This window comes from Vigna unguiculata, chromosome 7, assembly GCF_037176805.1.
Source record: "Vigna unguiculata cultivar grain cowpea cultivar isolate G323 ecotype 2 chromosome 7, ASM3717680v1, whole genome shotgun sequence".
NCBI lineage: Eukaryota > Viridiplantae > Streptophyta > Magnoliopsida > Fabales > Fabaceae > Vigna > Vigna unguiculata.
This window is the reverse complement of record NC_140798.1, coordinates 33,477,115-33,499,980: the sequence shown is the minus strand read 5'-3', so window position 1 is coordinate 33,499,980 and position 22,866 is coordinate 33,477,115. Positions and strand designations below refer to the sequence as shown.

General features: G+C 32.2%; 4 protein-coding genes across 5 annotated transcripts; 3 read left to right on the top strand and 1 right to left on the bottom strand.

The window, feature by feature from the left end:
* Positions 1 to 5,300: 5,300 nt before the first annotated feature.
* Positions 5,301 to 6,264, top strand: LOC114190682 (putative GPI-anchored protein At3g06035). Its single transcript, XM_028079659.2, has 2 exons — positions 5,301 to 5,498; positions 5,587 to 6,264. Exons 1-2 carry the CDS (start codon positions 5,369 to 5,371, stop codon positions 6,084 to 6,086), a joined length of 630 nt encoding a protein of 209 aa, XP_027935460.1. The 5' UTR covers positions 5,301 to 5,368; the 3' UTR covers positions 6,087 to 6,264.
* Positions 6,265 to 6,525: 261 nt separating this feature from the next.
* On the top strand, positions 6,526 to 11,881 carry LOC114190914 (uncharacterized). Its single transcript, XM_028079991.2, has 9 exons — positions 6,526 to 7,209; positions 7,698 to 7,946; positions 8,049 to 8,342; positions 8,559 to 9,224; positions 9,308 to 9,376; positions 9,572 to 9,739; positions 10,029 to 10,245; positions 10,350 to 10,694; positions 11,296 to 11,881. The coding sequence occupies exons 1-9, from the start codon at positions 6,613 to 6,615 to the stop codon at positions 11,382 to 11,384; spliced, it is 2,694 nt and encodes an 897-aa protein (XP_027935792.1). The 5' UTR covers positions 6,526 to 6,612; the 3' UTR covers positions 11,385 to 11,881.
* A 1,517-nt stretch (positions 11,882 to 13,398) lies between these two features.
* Positions 13,399 to 18,139, top strand: LOC114191661 (seryl-tRNA synthetase / serine-tRNA ligase). 2 transcript variants are annotated; one of them, XM_085676265.1, is made up of 10 exons: positions 13,399 to 13,640; positions 13,728 to 13,798; positions 13,889 to 14,050; positions 14,147 to 14,252; positions 14,626 to 14,819; positions 15,321 to 15,424; positions 15,511 to 15,694; positions 16,121 to 16,300; positions 17,086 to 17,289; positions 17,804 to 18,139. In XM_085676265.1, the coding sequence occupies exons 1-10, from the start codon at positions 13,508 to 13,510 to the stop codon at positions 17,915 to 17,917; spliced, it is 1,452 nt and encodes a 483-aa protein (XP_085532391.1). In that variant the 5' UTR covers positions 13,399 to 13,507; the 3' UTR covers positions 17,918 to 18,139. The 2 variants fall into 2 exon arrangements, with proteins under 2 accessions (XP_085532391.1, XP_027936785.1); XM_028080984.2 differs by lacking the exon at positions 17,804 to 18,139 and having other exon boundaries at positions 13,400 to 13,640; positions 17,086 to 17,510.
* A 1,249-nt stretch (positions 18,140 to 19,388) lies between these two features.
* LOC114189562 (uncharacterized) lies at positions 19,389 to 21,418 on the bottom strand. The gene is made up of 6 exons (XM_028078160.2): positions 21,316 to 21,418; positions 21,183 to 21,216; positions 20,891 to 20,977; positions 20,607 to 20,793; positions 19,879 to 20,146; positions 19,389 to 19,783 (listed from the first exon to the last, which is right to left on the bottom strand). Exons 1-6 carry the CDS (start codon positions 21,370 to 21,372, stop codon positions 19,577 to 19,579), a joined length of 840 nt encoding a protein of 279 aa, XP_027933961.1. The 5' UTR covers positions 21,373 to 21,418; the 3' UTR covers positions 19,389 to 19,576.
* Positions 21,419 to 22,866: the final 1,448 nt, after the last annotated feature.

Here is a 22,866-nt window from a genome sequence, read left to right as displayed (position 1 = left end):
CTCTTAAAATCTAAATTAATGGTGATAGTTTTATTTTCGTTATAATGTTAAACCAGATGTAATAACCTTAAACAAAAAAATATTCAGTAAAAATGTAAATTTTAATAAAAGTATCAATATAACATTTATATGAAAATTAAATTTTGTCTCAATTTGGAAATGGCAAAATTATTTTATTTTAAAAAAAAATGAAACTAAATCAAACAAAAATAACAAATATAAAGACGAAAGATACTTACACGTGACATTATATTAACACACTGCTATTGTCATGTGACAAATGTTGGCTTTATACGTAGACATTTTATTTAATCTTTCACAAAACTTAATCCTAGATCCCAAACTTACTTTCTACTCCAAGTTTTGGTTAAACCATTTTCCTTCTTCTACACCACATAAATCATATATGTCCTTCCATTACCTTGATGTATACTGTTTTTTCTTATGTCCTCTTAGACCTTTCCAAGACTTATATTTTGATTCTAAGATATCCTTCCACAATCCATATTCCATCGTCTCTGGTCTCCACTTCCATTTCACTATAATAAAGATTTATTAAACAAATAGATATATTTTAATCCAATTCATCTCTTAGGTTTACAATTCTATAGATATAACAATTTGACACAATATCTAATCATGTATTCATTATTAAGTTACGAAAACATTATACAAGTTAATGATATAAAAAATGTCATACAATTTGATTAAAAGACAATATCAATGTATTAAGTATGGTTATAACAGTTATGACTATACTTATATTTTTTTTATCAATATTTAAAAACAGTAACACCTTACTTATTGATTTTTTCTCTCACTCAAATCATACTTTAAAGCTGTGATATTATATAAATTAACTTATATTAATAAGTGAATTAATCATAAAGAAATATAAAATACAACCATTTGACTATTTCTAATTATATTTTAATTATTACGTTACAAAAATTGATATAACTTAATATGATAAAAAAAAAACTGCAATCTTATTAAGCTTGAGTTTAGATGGAAGTATGGATTTGAAATAGTAAAAACTAGTGGATTTGAGAAAAAAAAAAAAAAAGCGACATTGAAATTGTTGGAATTAAAAAAATGATAAAAAATAAAAGTTTATTTTATAAATTACGTGAATGATTTGATATTATATATATATATATATATATATATATGACAGATAATAAATGTTTTAATCATAAAATTGTAAATAAAAATATAAATTGAAGTTACAATAAATTTTAAATTAAAATATAAAAATTATATTTCAAAATAGAAATAATTAAAATAAATTAATGTACACTAATACAAAAAAGGCTTTTAACGTCTGATATTTTCGGTTTTTGACGTCTGTCCAAACACCGACGTCGTATTGGGTGACGTCAAAATTGACGTCGGAAAGGAGAGCAGACGTTAATTAACGTCGGGACCAGGAAAGTCAGACGTTAATTAAAGTCGGGGCCAGGAGAGTCAGACGTTAATTAAAGTCGGGGCCAGGAGAGTCAGACGTTAATTAACGTCGGGGCCAGGAGAGTCAGACGTTAATTAACGTCGGGTCCAGGAGAGTCAGACGTCAAATAACGTCTGTCAAGGTTCTACCAGACGTCAAACAGTGCTGTTTTTTTAAAGTTTTGTTGTTTTTACAACATTCTCACACCTGAAAATCAGAAAAAATCCATAATAGTTTCTAAACGCTTTTCTTAAGAGTATTAACTTCTATATTCCATAACTACTAGTTAATCAATAACTAGAAAAAGCCATTGAATCAAATGCCTTGTACTTTAAAAAAAAATGAGTACAACAATATTGCATAGCTATGATAGTTTATACTACATAAATCTGTTAGGTATTTGTTATCCTCATGCCATCATCTTAATCTTATGTCGAGAGAAGAAAATAACTCTAGCAGATTACAAGAGATGTCTCATAACAAAATCAAACCAAAGAGAAACAAAAGACATGAAAAAGAACATTACCTCAGTTACTTGCTGGTTTTGAGGTCCTTGATTTAACCTTACCTCACTCACCCTTCTTAATGGAGAATTAAAGATCAAGGAGTGACCACCTAAATATTACTCCAAGGCAACTTAGAGGTCAGTTTAAAGAAATGTAAACACTTCAACATCATTCATAAAAAAGAAAAATACTAAGAACTCTCATGTAATGAAAACATAAACTTTATAGTTCATGGAATGAGTCATCCTTCATTATTCACTCCACCCTAAATTCATTATGACTCATTTTCGTATGGAGTTCACAACATTGATCACCACATCACGCTCATTTACCCTCCAAATTAGATACACGGGTTATTAATTCAATTTCAATTTCAATTTCAAACGGCATGCATAATTAAAAGTCTAAAAGGAGGCAATCCACATGAGAGTGTTTGGTACACTTCTTATAATCATACACATATGAAAAGAATTACCTACAATATGCATCATGCCATTGTAATCACAATTAACACTCAATTTAGTAATAACCCTAAATTTAGAAATGAAAAACTAACCCCTTCTAGCAAATGAAAGACGAACTTGGAGAAGGTGGCTTTAAGGTCTCTACACGCTGTTAGCCAAATGGGGATGAAGAGCAAGTGGGACGAATCTCAAAACGCTGCAAATGGAGATGAAAACGTAAAATATTCGGTTCAAAATGCCTAAAATCAATTCATAATCAAATCCTAACAAGTTTGGTGGTGAAAAACGTTCAAAACTCACCTAGATAAAGTCGAAATGGGGGTCGCCGGTGGAAAACGCTCACGGAAACAGTGAAACAGCGTAGGGTTTCTGCGTTTCGCGTAGAGATAAGTAAAACTTAACGTCGGTGGTGAAGGAGTCCGACGTTAAGTGACGTCGGGGGAAAATCAGTCTGACGTCCTTTTTTAAATGACGTCGGGGTTTTTTGGGCAGACGTTAAATTACGTCTGATCTGGAACAGACAGACGTCAATTTACGTCTGACCTGGAATAGACAGACGTTAAAAAAGTCCGATAATTTACAAAAATGCCACCGGTCATTTTTAACGTTGGACATTTTTTGGGCAGACGTTATAGGAGTGACGTTATAACGCTTTTTTGTGTTAGTGGTAAGATAGATAAATGTAATTATATATTAAAATTTAAATAAATGTAAAATAAAAAAATAATTTATGAATAAAAATTATATCATAAAATAAAAATAGATAAAATATCAAAATTTAAATGAGTTAAATTCAATTAATTTATTTCTTATTTTAATAATTTTTATTTTTGTTTTGTATATATTAGTGAAGTACTAATTGGATAATTATTAAAAGGGTTATAGAGCATTAATAATATTTTTATTAATCATATAAACATAAAATAACAAAATATTCAGAATAATCTCTTATGTTTTTTAACAATTTATTATCTAACACTTTCTTCGCAAATCCCTTCTAAGAAGGACCAAAAGTTTGTGGATGAAACTTACGTCGTTTTTTGTAATTTAAATAGTTTTTCACACTTTCATCTTTATTCCATATGCACTCTATCGGTAAAAACAACTAGAGGCTAAAAGACACTATCAATATAACAGTATGTCCTTAACATGTGTGTACATACTTTAAATTATATTTACAAAATTCATATTTATTTATTTTTCTTTATTTTCTCATTGTTAATTTGATAATGTGATAAAACATGACCACAGAAATGAACTTACATGGAGTATTACATAAATCTTATTGCCATCCTTATTATTATCAGGGTTAAGTATGTTTTGAGTCCATGAACTTTGATCCAAAATTAGAATTCGTCTCTGGTCAAAATTTTGATAAATTTTGACCCCTAAACTTTAAAATTGAATAAATATAGTCCTTTTAACCCAATTTTGTTGACTTTTTTTGTAGGTTTCGAACGCATTTCTCAGTAAATATTGAACTGAAAATGTGTCAAACGGCGTAAACAACTTCAGTATTAACATGAAACACATTATACATGTTGTAAAAAATCAAAGTAATTGGGTTAAAATGACTATATTCATTCATTTTTAAAGTTTAGGGACTAAAATTTATCAAAGTTTTGACCAGTGACGAATTCCAATTTTTGGCCAAAGTTTAGGGACTAAAAAGATACTTAACCCTTATTATTACTAGCAAACACACAGGCGCTGTCAGCGCCTGTGTATTCGCATTTTTTAATAGAAATTTAAGATCAATAATAAATATATAATTTTTAAAATAGTTGTTAAATATAAAATTAAAGAAAAATAAGATATGTAAAAAGAAAATTTAAATAATGATTTAAGACAAAAGAGATTTGTAAAAAAATGATTAAAAATAAATTATTTATAAAATAATTAATTTTTAAAATAACTAAGGATAAAACAGGTATTATGAGATGTGGACATAAAAGAAGAATGTCCTTTATTGTTATAGAATAGATCAATATTAATATAAACATACGTGCTACCGTATTTATGTGTATGTATTTTTTAAACATAATTTTATATTATTAGACAATAATATTGTAATGTCATAACAAATAATTATTAATAAATAATTTTTTTATTAAAACAGTTTTATTAAAAGTATATAAAAATTACTATTAATCTTTAAATAATAAATAAATATTATAAAAAATAACAAAAATAGTAATTGTGAATAAAAAAAATACTTTTATATATAATTTTTTAACTCAACTTAAATTCAAAAATATCAATTAACCTCACAGAATCGTCCCATCGGAACAAAACAAAGGCAAAAGTTTTGAAAAAAAGAAATTGGAGATGAGAAAAAAAGAGAAAATTATGCATTCGGAATTTATTTAGAATGAAAAATACAACAACTTTTCCAAATCATGATGCCTATCTTGTTAATACCACTTTTCCCATAAGCAAATAGAATAATTGCAAAGATGCACACCAGACGCAAGGTACCAGAAAAAGTAAGGAGGAACTCCCTCTATGCTATTAAAGCATAAGGAATCATCCAACTACCACACACTCATTATATTTCTCTTAAATAACTCTCCATGCATAATTTATACAACTTTACTCTAATTATTTTTATCTTTATTTCGAAATTAATTAAAACATTTGTTATTTACTCTGATATACTCAAACTATCACATTATCCAAGAGTTGAGACATCTATCCAAATTCAATAAAAATACATTGTATTACTATTTATGTATTATATTTAAATAGGGTTTAACCCCATATTTTGAAATTTTCTAACATCAAATTCAAAATGGAAATTTTTGAATCTTTTCATTCTTATTCCATTCTCCTCACCAAAGTCTCTTTTTTTTTTTTCTCTTTCTAATTCTAAAGTTTCTGATATTTCATCCTCATGGGGACTTCTTTATCTATATTTATAAATACACGTTTTCACAATCTATCGTAATCACATGAACACATTGTTACACACACATTCTGTTTCCATTAATTCAATCATGCTCTCTTTCAATGTTGGTCTTTACCTTCTCATTGCCTCTCTCGTCGTCTTCCACATGATTCCTAGTCCAGTGGCCTGTGATGGTAACTATGTCTGTTTAATTCCTTGGAAATCTAATGTTGTGACAATTCTGATTTTATTGATGGTTGATTTGTGTGGTTTCCACTGCAGACAAGGAGAAGGATCTGCTTCGTGACATCAACACTTACAGAAAAGTTTTGAACCTTCCTGTTCTGGATGAGAATAAGAAGGCTTCGTGCTTAGCTGAGGAGATTGCAGACGATCTAGAACACGCGCACTGTGAAGATTTTCGTGACTACTACCCTACGCCTGGTAACAACTCCAAAATCCCCAACTTCCAAAAGAACATTGACAAATGCAACATCAACATCAACGCCACCGCAGAAGGGGTCATCATGCCTCTCTGTGTCCCCAAGTTGAGCCTCGATGACCTGTTTTCCAACTACACCAAATCCAATCGCTTCACCAAATACCTCAATAGTTCCAAGTATAAATCTGCAGGGGTTGGCTCCGAAGATGATTGGATGGTTTTTATTGTTAGCACCAACACTTCTTCTGGAGATTTCTCCTTCTCCTCTGCGTCTTCTCTGCTTCCTCACTTCCTCATGCTCGCATTCTTCTTCACCACGCTTCTTCTTTTCTTCAACTGAATCCATTCTTTTCTTTTACCCCTTTCTTCATTTATTGCTGTAATTTTGTTTACATTCGCAATTTGCATGTGAGAACATCACCGTTCACGTACTTGTAATTGTAATTGATCATGTATATTGGTATCTGACATGGTGTTCTAGGGTTGAAATTTGAGTAAAAATAAGAGTTTATGTTTAATTGATGTTGTATTTATTAAATAATGTTGTAAAAAAATTATTCAAACATGACGAAATAAATATAATTGATTAACAGTGTGTAATTCTGAAATGAATATTTATTGTGCAATTTAACTTAATGGAAGAGAATAAAATAAACAATAGTTTTCTAATAAATTAATGTTTATATGGTGAATTAGTGTAGCGCAATAAATCCACATCAGACGATGGGTGTAGTAGTGGTGTGGTGGCAGTGGCATTACATAATTCACACGTGACACTTGATCTCACCATTTTTTTCGCTACACATACGCGAAAACGTTATTAACATCCTACGAAAGAAACGCAATTGCTAGCGAGTCTGGGAGCTATGGCGGAGGAGGAAGACGACGACGAGAGCTTCGGCGACTTCACCTTCGCGTCGTTTCCGAGTCAACCCTTCCCTTCCACAACGAACGACAATAATAACGTCCTCGTCGACAACGATTGGGGCGACTTCGTTAACCATTCCGGCCAGATCAACAACGACCTGTCGAAACCCTTACCCGATCCCACGACGAAACACGTGAATGGCAACAACGGGGTCGCAGTTCAAGCCGAGGCGGCGAAAAAGCCCAAGGGAGCTATTCCGCTCTCGATCTTCGGCGAGGAGGAGGAAGAGGAAGAGGAAGAGGAGGAACGCACTCCTGCTAATGTTTTCCCCAACGGAGGGGTTGTCAAAGGGGGATCTGGTTCGAATGGGTCCGTTGGAATCAGTGATTTGATTTCCAATTTGTATAATCAGCAGCGTCCTCAGATGGATTCTCTCAACGGATCGGTTTCGGTATCCAATGGTGCTGCTCCCAATCCCGCGAACTCCAAGGGAAGCAAATTGAATGAGGAAGAGGGTGAGGATGAGGAGGATGAGGACGGGTGGGAATTCAAGTCTGCGGAATGGGAAACTGGAATCAAGAGCCAGGATGTTAAGGTAATAGAGCGAATTTATTTAAGTTAGGGGATTATTGAACTTGAAGCTGAAGAGAGTGCTGGAATTCATAAGTATCATTGATTTTTCTTTCCTCAGTTTCAGAATTGTCGGTGGATATTTTATATTGCTTGTACTATTGAAACGGGGTTTGGGAAAGCATTGTACCATATGAATTATGTGATTGCTTTTTATTTTTGCTAGTAATATGTGATTATTTTTAGTAGTTTCCATGTGAGAAGCAAGAGTTAATTCCCTAAAAGAGAACAGAAAAGGGTAGGAAAATTGTGCTAGTGGGTATGGATCAGTTGTTATGCATGCTTAAATTTTGTGTTTTGGGTCGTTTTTTCCATTGCCCGCCAATATCTTTGATTTAAAGTGCATTAAGGCGCTATTTTGTTGGGCTAGAGATTGTTACATCAGATAAACACATACTTTCTCATTCGTGTGATGAATTTGGTTTCCCTGATAATTTGTATTGTATTTTAAAGGCTGAAGTGCAAAAGCATGATAATGGTGCTCTTCATATTGTTACTGCGTCGGATTCGTCCAATGGGATTTCGGACAAAGCTGGCGGGTGGCACCTGGAGTTTGAGTCAAGTCCACTATTTGCTTCGCAAAATCATATTAACCCACGACTAGGTCTGAATAGTGAATCAAAAGTTGTCGGAACTGGGTTTGCCGTGCCCAGCCAAAGTTTTGGGGAGTTGAATTTAGGGTCAGGATCAAATCAAAATTTGGTCAGTTGTTTTCACATAATTCTTCAATTTGTGTTACATTGTTCATTCACATTATTGAGGAATATCCATTAACACCATCTGATTCTGGTTTTGTGGTATTAGAAAGCACCGGAGAAGGCTGACACTTATCCCACTAGTATGGAATTACTCAAATTTGACAGTACAATTGGTTCATCCCTTGCATCAGTATCTCATCAATCTGATGAATGGAACTTGGGAGTTAATTTCAATTCCAGTTCTGTGGGTGAAGACAATCATAGTTCAGAGCCACACTTGAAAAGAATCGAAACCAAAATCAATCAGGCTGATAACAGCATAAACAATGCTTCGCCAACTATAAATGTCAATTCAGATGTCAATTTGTTTGAATCAGAGGGTGCTATTACAAAACTAGAGGTACTGAATCAGTATGATGTCATATTTTGCATATCATGTGGCATTGTATTGGTTTAACTTCTTGAAGAAGGATTTTCAATCTTGATTCTTGAGTTACTTTGGTTTTATGAAAAAATTTCACAAGTTTGTCTTATGACTCATTCCTCTGTTTATGCTCATTTAAGTGTTCATACTTTTTAAACATAATGCTGTTGTTACTATTCTTTCTATTTCCAGAAGCCCCTAACAGGCTCGGAGAATCGTAGGGAAGCCTTGTCTCTGTCAATTTTTGGTGATGAGACACCAGATACTGATGAACATTCTGTGCCTCAAGATCTATCTCACTATGCACCCACACCCCCAGTAAGGAACAATTTCAATAGCCTTGCATCCAACTTATCTATCAATGACATATGGAATTTGTATAATCAAGCTGAAAAACAAACTTCTCCAAATTTGACTCCAAAAGCAAGTGAAAATCAGATTCTTGCCTTACCTGAAGTATCAGGCTCCAGTTTGGTTACTGATAATGATGGTTTAGATGATGATTTCTGGGACTTTAAGGATGCTTCAACTGGATCAAGATTCACCCATGAATCTTCACAGCAAACTTCCTCTAGTTACACATCGCAAGTCAATGACAATGGATTGCATTCTTCTCCAACTGTTCTAAATTCTGATTTGGCCAACGGTGAAGATGATTTTGAGGATGATTCATGGGAATTCAAGGATGCCGCCATCTCTGGAACACAAAGTCAAGATCAGACATCTACTCTAGATCACACACATTTACCAGTGACCTTGTTATCAACGAAATTAGAGCAGAGTGACTATGCAGAGTTTTATAGCAAATTGAAGGACGAATTGAGCAATTATGTTCTGTCACATCTTCAGAATCTCAAGGTAACTAACCTTCTGTGATCTTTCTTTGTTGATAATGCTAAAACTTACTGGAACTGAAATCACTTATAAATTAATGTTCTTAGAAAAATCTAAATGATGCTACCCGTTCGGGTGAAGATGCCAAAGCAAAAGCTCTTGAGGAACAAATTCAGGTCAGTATATGAACTATTTTGTTATCTATTTCCTATCTAATGTTTTGTGCCTTTTGCTTATTTTTCCCTTACTGTAAATGTAAAACTCTGGGAAAGGGATAGGTGAATGGGTGGATTTTTTTCCTTGTCATTAATCAAATGCACAAGCTATTAATAGTTTCAGCACTGTTTCTACTCTCTTTTCGTCTTTTATAGGAATTCTCTGAGATACTTCATCAGGATAAAATGAGTGTCCCTACTGAATATCTCTCTGAGGATTATTGCCCAACAGATGTCTGCTTTAATGAACTTCTTGAAGTTTTGAAAGAACCTAAGTTCCAACCTTTTGAGTCCGAATACCAGCTAGCATCAAGGTTGTTGACGGTAAGTCTATTTCTTGAAAATATTCTGTTGTAATTCTTAAAGTTTAGTCTGTTGCACGTGCAAATAGTACCCTAACTATGAATGATTTCGATAGTTTCAAACAGAATATATGATTAAATGTCTGATTTAGCCATTTCTGTCAGTAGTGATGTACTGATATTTTTTCTCAATTTTCCTTGAGATTAATTTAATGGATAATAGTTAATATTTTCTTATTTTCTTTATTGATAACATTCTTTCTTACTAGACCATTAAGCTTAACAACTCTTGTACATTTGTATTTTAATAGGCTGAGAAGGATATTAAATCTGCTATTGAACTTTTGGAAGATACAGTATCCACGTTAAGGATTCTCAAGTTGGGATCAAGAGAAGAACAGTGTAATTATCTTACCGTATGGTCCAAAATAGTCTCTGTTTGTTCTCAGGAGCTGAAGCATGGTGCTAATGTTTGGAAGCAAGCCGTACTACAGAATGTCCATGTCCAGATATTATCTAACCAAAAAGGTAAGCTACATAATTATGTCATGCCTAATACATATGCTGCCGATGTAGATGAACTTAAGGAATCTGCAATAACCCTTGTTTTCTGGGGTGGTGGGTTCACATAGGTGTTCAGTATATCATTGCACTCGGGGAAATTTATAGAGTTGCAGAAATCATTGGAGCTTCAATCAAACTTCACAAACCTTGGATGTTATCAGATTACACAGATCATAAAAGTTTATGTTTCCTTTTGGACGAGTGTTATAGCATATGGTTGGCTTCTGGACTTCAAGAAGCACTTTTGAGTATATCAAGTCAGAATATTTTTGAGCCAGATGAGATTTCAAGGGAATTAGTTGAATCCATCAATTATATTCACGAGCTTGATGAACATGCACTTCGTAGCTATGTTATCTCCGGAGAACAAACTACTTGTCAGTTGTCAGCCTTGCCAGCTGGTTGCATACCAGGTATGTGAGCTATAATTTTGTCTTCCTTTGAATGTAAGTGATAAAAATTGATTTAAAATTAATCTGGATCCTGTGCTGTTCATGCTTAATAGGTAAAGTCCTGTTAATAAATTTTAACCACTTATTGTGTTTATCACTTAATATACACGGTTAAAATAAAAGCTCACGAGCTAATTATCCCACTGAAGTAAGCACTCATGTTCCCCATTCTTTTATAGTTATAGTTGGCTTTTATTTCAACTGAATTTGAAATAAATGTAATAAATGGTTAGGATTTTATTTAGCGAGACCTCTCCTGTTAACGATAAACATGGGAGAATCCAAATCCATTTAAAATTACTTTTTGATAGAATCTTTTCCTTACTGTTTGTTACTGTACATAAAGGTGTCCAAATGTCCATTATTAGTGAATAGGAAAAATATAATATTGTGTGAAAGTTTCTTGCTGCATTATATTGGAACAGCTTATATCTCGTTAACACCAATTTACATTTGCATTTAGTATCTGTTTGGATCAATAGCTACAATGTGTGGAAATCTCAAGTACCTACCTACCACTTTGGCTCTGTAATTTATTTACCAAATGACTTTTTTGGATCAGGGTTGAATTTGGTGACATGGAACGGGAAGCATTGTATGGTGAAGGTTGCAAACTTGTGGGTCAACCTAATAAGTTCAGATTCACCCTAGAAGTGACACCTGCCAATTCAACTGTCCCTTCACAACGAGTGGACTATTTCACTTTTGCAGTGGTTGTTTGGAGTTTTTATCTCTCTTAAGTTACAGTGAGTGAGATTGTGGCGGGACCCATTGTTTTGTTAGTGGGGGTGAGACCTTTGGCCCACTAACAGCAGCTGTAGTGAAGGGAGATTATGTAATGGGATGAAAATCATTCTATTGAGTCGAAGCAGGCAAAGTTACCAATTAAGTTCATTCTTTCTTCAATAGGTTACCATTCTTTCAGGGAAAGCTTTAGAACAATAGCCGGATTTGTTACACAGGTGTAAGATGTATTATTACTAGTGATAACGAAGAATTATATACTACGACTTAGAGTATAATTTTGGATACAATCCAGTCGTGCAGAGGGAACTGTATTGCTTAGTTATCGTATGATTCTGGTGTTGTAAAGTAACTGGTATTCTTTCCTTCACAATTTTACATAATGGTTTTTGGCATGATTTAAATTATGAATAGTTTTGTTTAAATTTTAAAACCAAGTGTCATATTTGTCCCTTGTGCACATTGTACAATTTTTTTTAAAAATATGATAAATATAAAATTGTTAATGTTGAATCCAAATTAAAATCAAATATATTAAATGTTATAAAAATAAAAAATTTATAGATTTTATCATCATAAAAATATTACTATTTTATATATTAGATATTTTTTTTATGTAAGTGTTAGTAAAATATTTTAAAGCATCGAATATCAATATGTAAAACACACATCCATTATGTTTAATATATCTCTCTTGAAAATACTAATAAGATAATGTAATAAAAAAAATACAGGTAAGCACAAACACAATTAAATATGTAAACTAAAATAAGATACAATATAAATATTCAACACTCTCTTTAAATATTATTATAAAATATCTTATTTTAATAGTTTTAAATAATTTTTTTCACATATTTCTTTTAAACTAAATATCTCTATTTTTAAACATTTTTTTTTAATAAAACACATCCATTATGTTTAATAGCATCAAATAAATAAAATAAAAGTTTCTGCTTAATAAATATAATAAATTTTATCATAGTTATAGGAATAATCTCTAATCTCTCTCTATCTATATATATATATATATATATATATATATATATATTATTTTATTAGTTTTAAATAAGATTTTTTTTCCACATATTTCTTTTAAACTAAATATCTATTTTTAAACATTTTTTTAATAAAATTCCTTCTCTTCTTTTTCTCTCACTTTCTTTACTTCTTTCTCTCTCTCTCTCTCTCTCTCTCATATATCAATCCTAAGCTTAATATAAGCAATAAACATATATGTTTAATTTAAAAACTAAACTTAATGGTTATTTTTAGCATGATATATATTTTTATATTTGTGCTTTATTGAGTTAAGGCAAGAAGGATTATGATGAATTATGTTTATCTAAAATTCCATTATTTTTAGTTTCTTAATCAAATTTTAATTGACATTTATATCATATAATGTGAATTTTTAGAACTCTTACGCGCATGTTGGTTAGGAGAAATTCAAGAAAAATAACGAGGGCTGAAATTACGAATTAGAAAACAATTGAATTAAACCTCAAAGTTTAATATACAGAAATATACCTTTGCTTTCTATTGTACATGTAATTTATCAAAGAACTCCATGAATTCAATCCAAAACCAATTACCAGCTGCATAAATTAAATTAATTAAGTATACCTTGAAAGGATCGTAAATTTGATTTTAATGAAAATGAAAAACAAAATGAGTCATAAATGCTATGGACTTTCTCTTTAGAAAATGAAAACAAAATATGCAGGTATAGATATTGATATGATTTTAGAAAAAAAAAAAATTAGATGTATGGGGGGATTACTTTTATTACCAATCATATATCCATGGAACTTCGAATTAAAAAAGAAAAAAAAAAAACTGGAGTCGCAATTATTATTTTTATTAACAATTGGAAATAAAAAATCATTTACATTTTGAATTAAAAAAAATGTAATGACATAACGTTCTTTTGGCAGTGAAGAAACTAGAAAAGAAAAACCCTCTTGGTTAAAGTCGTGAAACCCTGCTTCTCATTTCTTACATTCAGTGGTGGCGGCGTGAGAAGAAGCATGTTGGACATCAACCTATTCAGGGAGGAGAAGGGTCATAACCCTGAACTCATCCGCGAATCGCAACGCCGTCGTTTCGCTCCCGTCGAAATCGTCGACGAGGTCATCGATCTCGACAAAGAATGGCGAAAGCGTACTCTCTCTCTCTCTCTCTCTTCACAGTAACATTGTAACCTATCGAATCTCGCACCAATGGCATATCTTATGTGCGATTTTTCAGGTCAATTCGAGTTGGAGAATCTCCGCAAGGAATTTAACAAGATCAATAAGGAAGTCTCCAAACTCAAGCGTGTAAGTGTCTTCATTCGGCTTTTCTATATTTTTCGTTTAATTAAGATGTTTATTTTAATGGTTTCATTTTAATTCTGTTCTGCATGTTAGGCTGGTGAGAACGCTTCTAAGTTCATTAGTGAATCGGAGGAGACCAAGAAATTGATAGCGGAGAAAGAGGTTGAAGTTCGGGAAACTCTAAATCGCTTGAATTCCAAGTTGGAAACTATTGGAAATCTCGTACACGATTCGGTTCCAGTCAGCAACGATGAGGTTTTTTTTTTTCCCTTTTGTTATAATTGTTAGTATTATTTTACTTCTGTTTGTTTTTAATGCTCATAATAAATCCCGGAGTCTTCTATGCTTTAGGCCAACAATGCTGTGGTTAGATCGTGGGGGGAGAAAAGAGTGGAGCCTAAACTAAAGAATCATGTGGATCTAGTTGAGCTTCTCGGGATAGCAGATACAAAGAAAGGTGTGAATTTATTCATATGGTGTTTAAGTGATGACTTTCTGTTCTACTCATTTCTATGGGGTGACAAGCATTTTGGTTTTACTTTTTGAAGTAATTGTTGTCCCCGAACTCTTTTCTCCTCTTAGTAATCTACTTTCTGAACTATAGCAGTGTGTATGATTGGTCTTGCTGACACCATCTTGATTGCGAAACTTATGAGTATTGTTGGTCTGTAATACCGTTTTGCATGTGGCACAAAAATCTAATACTGCAGACTACGAACACTGTTAGATTTCAACAGTGGTAGCCAATGCTTTCCCTAATTTGGGCGTTTCTACTCCTATTGTTCACATGCATCCTAATCTTTTATCTCAATTTGCTTGATACATAACAGGAGCTGATATAGCTGGAGGTAGAGGTTTCTATCTCAAAGGAGATGGTGTTCGTCTTAATCAAGCTCTTATCAACTTTGGGCTTGATTTTTTGGACAAAAGGGAGTATACTTTATTGCACACTCCTTTCTTCATGAGAAAAGATATAATGTCAAAGTGTGCTCAGTTAGCCCAATTTGACGAAGAACTATATAAGGTAAAACTTAGTAAGTTTCATTATCTGCCTATATCCAAATGCAATTTGTGATTTTTAAGACCTTGATAAATAGTTTTGTATATAATTTATCTTTATATTTTATGACATAAATATGTGCCTATTTGCTTTGTTGAATAATATCCATAATCTTTTAGTGCCAAACTGTCAATAGCCCTTTTGTACTGTATTGTTTAAAGTTTTAATGCTTACATGATGTTTGGTTTGGTCTGTTTTTTCTCCTTTTCGTTTCAGTTGAAATGTTTAAATTTATAATCACAAAATGCCACCTTGTATTCATTCGATTTTCATTTGAAAAAAAAGTTGAAGAAAAATGGAGAAAACAAAATCATTTTCTTCTTAAAACATTGAGATCAGGCAGCACAGTAAAAGAAATGCTGTGTTTTTGTTGTTGTTATTAAGGTAAATAATAATAGATAATAGATATAAAACAAATGCCACTTTAGCTGTTTTTTGAGTTCATCAAAAAGATTATTGTGTTAGGTAACCGGTGAAGGAGATGACAAATATCTGATTGCTACAGCAGAGCAGCCGCTCTGTGCGTATCACTTAGAGGATTGGATCCACCCATCCCAGCTACCAATAAGGTAATATGATTTATTTTCCCACATGTTAACACTGGAACCTAGAGGACTATGTTACCTTTATAACTCCGAAAATATGCTTTCTGCAGATATGCTGGGTATTCATCATGCTTTCGCAAAGAAGCTGGATCTCATGGTCGAGACACTTTAGGAATATTCCGAGTTCACCAATTTGAGAAAGTTGAGCAATTTTGCCTCACTAGCCCAAATGACAATGATTCGTGGAACATGCATGAGGAAATGCTGAAGAACTCCGAGGAATTCTACAAAGCGGTATGATACAGCCACAGTTCTCATCATTAATCAAATAATGTTCAAGGCAATTCTGTGAACGAGTTCAAATTTCAAATAAACATGTAATATACAATTTTGAAACAGTGATCCCACGGTACCATTAATAAATGGGAAAATATGTTGTTTGACATGCCAAATATATCTAACCATGGGAAACTTTAGTGCATCCCCCTTGTTTTTTTTTTTCTAAATTTTTTATATCTACAACTTCATTGTACTTGGATGATTGTTTGCCCTCTGTATTGGCCAAGTGATGACTTAATTTTACCACGTTCTACTTTTTATGGATATCATTGCATGTAGATTGATGTCTTGGTTGGTCGTCTGACTATAATTGACTTCTTACTTTCCCCAATTTATTATTTTTTTTTTGTTTCTCATGTGATTAAATTTTATTTACTGCAGTTAAACCTTCCGTATCAAGTTGTTTCCATTGTATCTGGTGCTTTGAATGATGCTGCAGCAAAGAAGTATGATCTAGAAGCATGGTTTCCAGCCTCTCAAGCTTACAGAGAGCTAGTGTCCTGTTCAAACTGTACAGATTATCAGGCCAGAAGATTAGAGATTCGATATGGACAGAAAAAGGTTAGGAATACCTAATTTCATTATGTTAATGACTTCAGTAAACATTATTTATTAACTTCACGTAAATTTTCATTTCCATTTATAAAATGGGACCTTTCTTTATGTAAAATCTTTCAATCTTCTTTTATTAATAGATATGTCGACTGACCAGGCTTAAGGGGTGGAGTGTATGTAAGGAGAAACAAAAGGGGGAAGGAGAGAGTGTTGACGTGGTAGAGAGTTGGAATAACATAATTTGATTGAGGGGGTTTCTGTTATATTGGTTGGGTATAAGGAGAAAGAGTATCTTTTGAGGGTAATCAAATTAGTTATGGGCAGAGAGCATTAGCCCTCTGTGGGAGCTCAGCTCTGTGGCTGTTGTTCATTCCACAATAGCCCTTTTTTGTTATTAGTCAGAAATAAATCATTAGTGACTTGCTCCTTTCACCGACTGTTCATTACCTTTTCTTCATATAGTTGGTTCTGGCTCTTTAATATCTACGAAGCACATTCTGTCTGGAAATCTCCAATTTCTTACTTTTCGTGCCAGTATAGGCTTTTGGTGAAATTCATTTGGCAGACAAGTAAAGATTTATATTGAGAATAATCATGAGGGATGATGATACTTCTTTGTGTTAAGACCCTATGATGTTCCAAAATTAAACTTTGAATTGATCATCGTGTGATGCTGAGAATTTCCCGTGAATAGTGTTTCATTTTAGCTTTAACTTATTCCAATACCCCTATGCATGAATATACTTTCAAAAGTTTAACTATTGGACTTTGCATCGGTTTATCTGTTTCAGAGCAACGAGCAGATGAAGCAATATGTTCATTTGTTGAACTCTACTCTCACGGCTACTGAGAGGACCATTTGCTGCATACTAGAGAACTACCAGAAGGAAGATGGGGTAGAGATACCAGAAGTCCTTAGGCCATTCATGGGAGGAAAGACTTTCCTGCCTTTCAAGAACCAACCATCTAATGAAGCCAAAGGGAAGAAATCGAAGGCCTAATTGCATTTTAAGTCAGTGATATTTATGAAAAGTTTTTTCAGAGTTGTAGGTTATGACGACCCTTTTGTTATCCACCACACACTGTTTACAACTGCCATCTTTTATTTTTAGGTGCACGCACAAATTTTTGGTCAAAGTACACAGCATAATACACTCTGTACTTCATACTCTAAAATATTTGTGCATTTTTAATTGCATTTTGATGTTCTTATTCATTGCGAACTGGTTAAAAAATATAGGTCCTGATGTGGTTTTGCTCTAAACGCGTCAGAATGTTTTTATTTTCGTTCCTTGCAAAGTCTGGTTATTTTGAGTAGAGGTTATTATTTGATTCAGCATAAATCTTTTTCTTCCATAGGGGTCACGGGAATAATTTGATCACCGTGCCAGAATCCTGTGAAATACGAATATCAAGCTCAATTTCTGTACAAGTGCAAGGAAAATTCTGGGTGATGGGATTAGAATTCTGAAGCCTGTATTGGTTTTGTCTTGCAGGGTATTGAAACAGAAACACGTTCAATTTAATCGAGCTGCTCATATACTAAATTCATTTACAAATTTCGTGGGAAAGAGGAATGCGGTCTGGAAAATGGGGGCTAGAGTTTTTAACCTAGTCTTGTAGTGGGGGGAGGGTGAACTTTGTGGGTTTTCTCTGACTTGTTTTACCCCCCTTTACGTTGATAGGTTTTACGCAGTGGAATGATTCTAATGTTTCTGAATCTCTATTGCTCGACGGTCAAATAGTTTAATAGAAAAATATTTTCAGAACCTACTAGGATTCCTTTTTTATTCTTGTGTTCTGACATGGATTTGTCAGTGGTAATTGGAATTTTCTTTATCAGAAGAGTGAGGGTCTCAACTTTCAATACGCTTTAGTCATGATTCCGTCAATATAAATAATCCTCATAGAGTGGTGAGAGATTCCTACAAGGTAGAAACAGCATATAGTATTGTAATTTTTCAAGCAGGTATGTTTCTGCGTATTGTAAGGCAGAATTAGCCTTAATACAAGTCAACGTAGTTAATTTCAATAAACAGAATTTGAACAGTTCCACTTTCCAAAGTTGAAATGACAAGGTAACTTCAGTTTTTTTTTTTTTTGGCAATATATTTTAAGACTGTTCGATAATGAAAGGGAAAATAAAATAGTAGTAAAACCGACAGTTCTGAAACTTGAACTATGATAGGAAAAACCTCTCGTAAGGTCAGAGGATTCAACCAATTGAATTAATCACCTAGCTTGTAAGAACATCTAGCTTGTATTCTGTTCCCAAAATGCTCCTTGCTTTAAACAGGAACTGCTAAATTATACCAGTGTAAGAATAAAGAGACACCCCATTTCTTCACAATTTGCAAAACAGAAAAAGAATAATCATTAGACGAAAATTGTTGCAAAACAAACACACACACAGATTAAATATATTGATTATTTACAAAAAAATATTGTATTTTTATTCTTATTCAAAAAAAAAATCATTTATATTTTGTTTGTATTTAGTTTGATCAAATATGTCTAGTTTTATTACATTTTTCACCTATTTTTATTCTTTTCTGTCACCTACACACTTTTTTCCTCTCTACTACACCTTAAAACTATTCTCTCTTGTTACCAATTTTAACATCATTTTTAGCCAAGCTAGGAATCCATTTTTTCTTTTGGAACTTTAGAAGGCTAATAATATGCCCTAAAAGACTTCAAAATACTAAATCTTAAAATAAATATGACAATTCGATGGCAAAAGTAATAATATTTAACAAAAATCTATAATTTATCTATAACTATTCTATCCAACTTTCACGCACAATTTTAATTGGATATTTTTATTTTAGAATAAGTAACCACTGCAAAGTTTATTTTTCATCCCATTTTTTTTATTTTACATATTTTTTCCATTACTATTCTTATTCTTAAAAATAGTATTTTAGGAAAATATTATATTAAAATATCAACTAAATTGCTTCACTTCTTTTTTAGTCCATCTCTTCCTCTCCCAATAGTAATGTAAGTTTGCCACGTTTTTCTATACAACAAATTATAGAATACTTCACCACCATTTTGGTATTGAATTTTTTTCTCAGGTATTCTGGCACAACATTGGTGAGCTTGTATCCATTTCAAGTCTAAATGTTCTTACTAGAGAGACATGTTATAGATGTAATACACCAAAGCAATTGCTAGTAGTTATTCAACATACAAATCGTATCACTGAAATTAAAAACAACAAAAACTCTCTTTATTTACACTTCATTGATGTTGATCGATAACAATACTAGTTTCCTTTCATACTGTTATTTTGAAGAGGTAGATCTTAAGTGCAACAGATAGAGCCAACTGTAATAGAAAAATGCCAGCAACAATCAAAACCCATCGTTCTCCAGCTGACATAATATGTGCCCGAAGGTTAAGTGCTACAAAAGTTGCAGACATGAACCCAGCCACCCCAGCAATCACCCATCTGAATATCTCCCATGGCACAACAGACAAACACTGCACCAAACAAAAGGGTTTGGAAGATGCAAAGAAAAAATATCAAATTTCATATTTTTCTTGAGAGAGGTAAATTTTGAATAGCAGTCACTTACCAGTGCTGGGATAAAGACAAACAGGGAATATCCATAAAGACAAAGTAGTTGGACAAGGCCAGAAGGTACAGAGAAGTATTTGAGGATTAGATACAAACAAAGAGGAACAAAAATGGCATAACCATAAAACAAGCCTGCAGACCAAGTCACCACATTTATGTCATAGTTCCATTCCTGATGCTTCAATTTGTGAGCTATGTATGTCACAAATGTGCCAATAGAAGCCGCTACAAATATTAAGGTGGTGCAAATCCAGAATGGTCCATACCTGTTCCACATTTCTGGTGAAATTCAAATTGTGTGTTTCCTCATATATAAATAACATAATACCTTCTATGGATAAAAAAAAGTACTTGTTCTACCAAGTTCTATCAAGCAGCAACAAACACTACTGTGAAATAACATAAGAAATGAAGCAAAAGTAACACAATTAAGTGAAATTGAATGCATTCCATTTCATCTAATAACTATATATTGTTCTTCCTCTACAGTTTGGAGAACATGAAATTGATTGACAGTGTCTTATCCTATTTCAATATAAAAAGTGGATCTAATATTAGTTGAAGCTGAGTACTAAAAGTTGCTGAGTACTAAAAGTTCTTATCATAACCTAGGTTTTCATTCTTAAGAAAAGAGTAACTAATGAAAGAACTGTGAAGTTGGTTACTAACCAGTGATCTGTAATTTGGTAACTAAAGAAACAATTAGAGAGAATAAAGTAAACTTACAAATCAGGATTGGAAGAAGTTTTTTCTTTAAAAGCCCCATTGAATGGATAGAGTGAATCTTTAATTCGATCGAGAACATCTATAGTGTCAATATCAAAGTATGGTTTGTAAGTGGACAGTGAAAAAACCTGAAACCAACTAAGTTGCTGGGATTCATCAGACCCAGATACTGGTTTTGAAAATGTATCTGTATAACGAAAATAAAAAACAATTATACAACTCTCGTTACAATGCAAGTGATAAATTGCAACACAGTTATACAGAAAATAAATAAATAAAAATACCATCAACAATAGGTGGAGGCCTTGAGCCACCACTGCCACCAATGTTGCCCTGTGCTGCAGAAGGAGGAAATGTTTGAAGATTTGGATCTGCATCCATCAATACAAAAATATCTTACAAACTAAAAACTATAAAATCAATGCGTGACACTGAAAAATTTACGTTATATATCCATTATTTCTTTGTTTAAGGTTCGTGTAAGGTAATTTAATGATTTTATTTATTCAATGGCAAGGGCAACATTTTATAAGTGACAAAAGATGAAAATGAAAGTGGATTTCGTAATGAATGAACCTGAAAATTTGAAGGATGGGGGATCTGTAACGGCCTGCATGAAATTAAAAATGAATTGTGATGATAAAAAAAAAATGGAAGATGAATTGAATTACAAGAATATTTGATGATGATGATGATGATGGTAACTTACAGGTACCGATCCTGAAACCTTTTGATTTTCAATGGAGGTGTAATGTCCTGACATCATTTTTAATATTTTTCTTTCACTCCAAAGTTTCTTTGTTTAACTCTGTGTTCATGTTCATTTTTTTTTCTTATGTTCTTGCTGTGAATTTGTTAATCTGGATGTGTAGCTGGGCCCACCTACACAATTGGATTGGGTCATGATAACTCATTACTGGCAGATTCTTCCTGCACCTCTATAAATTTCCCATGCACCCAATACAAAAAAATTATGTTATGGCATTGGCAGTGACGTAGGATGAGCTTATTTGAAATATACAAAAAACAAATAAAAAATCTATTTTTGTTTATTTGTATTATTTAAAAGTTGTCTTTCGAAGAAATGTTGGCTTTCGATATGTACAATCCCAAAGTCATTTTTTTTTCTTTACAAAAAGACTTTCGATTATATAATTTGAAAATAAAAAAGAAATTTCAGACGCTATAATCTGAAAGTATTTTTGATTTTTTCGAATTGTGTAATTTGAAAATAAAAAATACTTCCAAATATACATTCTGTAAGCTATTATTTTCTTGAAAGAACTTTTAAATTGTACAATTTCAATTTCAAAGTCATTTGACTTTTGATTTATACAATCTGAGTATTATTTTAATTTCAAATTATATAATTTCGAAGCTTTCTTTTTTTTTCTTTAACCCTCTTCAATTTTTTTTAATTTTTTTTAATTGTTAGAGTAGATAATATAAAAGTCATTTTTAACTTTCAAATTATAGAATTTGAAAAAGTAAAAATAAATTAATTTCATATGGGGTGCAAGTAGAAATTTATAGAGGTGCGGGTCGTTAGTTAAATACGCTCTTTTGTCTTTCTTATTTGAAATTTTACTATTGTGCTTTTTTATCCATTTATTATATGTCTAAATGAGGTATAGGGTAAAACGAGTGATGAGGTTCTAATGCTTATTGATTTCTTCTACACATACCATTGTGCTTCATTTTAATTATAATCTTGGTACGCTTGATGTTAATTTTCAGAAATGAAGAGATAATAAAAAACGAAAATAATTTTAAGAATCAAGGTAATTTCAAAATGATCAGCTTTACATCTTAAATTTTGTTTGTAACTTAAGGTTATGTTATAGTTGTGTTTATCTTTTAGCATTAACCGCGTTTTTTATAAATTTTTGGAAGATTAGTATAATTTTATAATTCCTTTGAAAATAAATATTTCTTAATTTTCATAGGTTAAATCTTTTTACATTAGTAATGTATTTATTTTCTTTTTCAGCATAATATATAAGACATAAATTCATTTTTATTATTTGTTTATATTTCCCATCAAATTATAAATGAGCAACATTTATGCCATTTCAAAATTTATTCATAAATACACACAAATCATAGAAACGTGATTTCTTAGGGGCTGTGAATGAAGATATACCGTTTAAGAGGTAACAATGATCAAAAAGTAAATTTTCTTTTTTTTTTCTTTCTTTTGTCAATAATTTTTCTTTTGCTCTCGATCGAATCTAATTTACATGTTTGAATAAGTTAAACA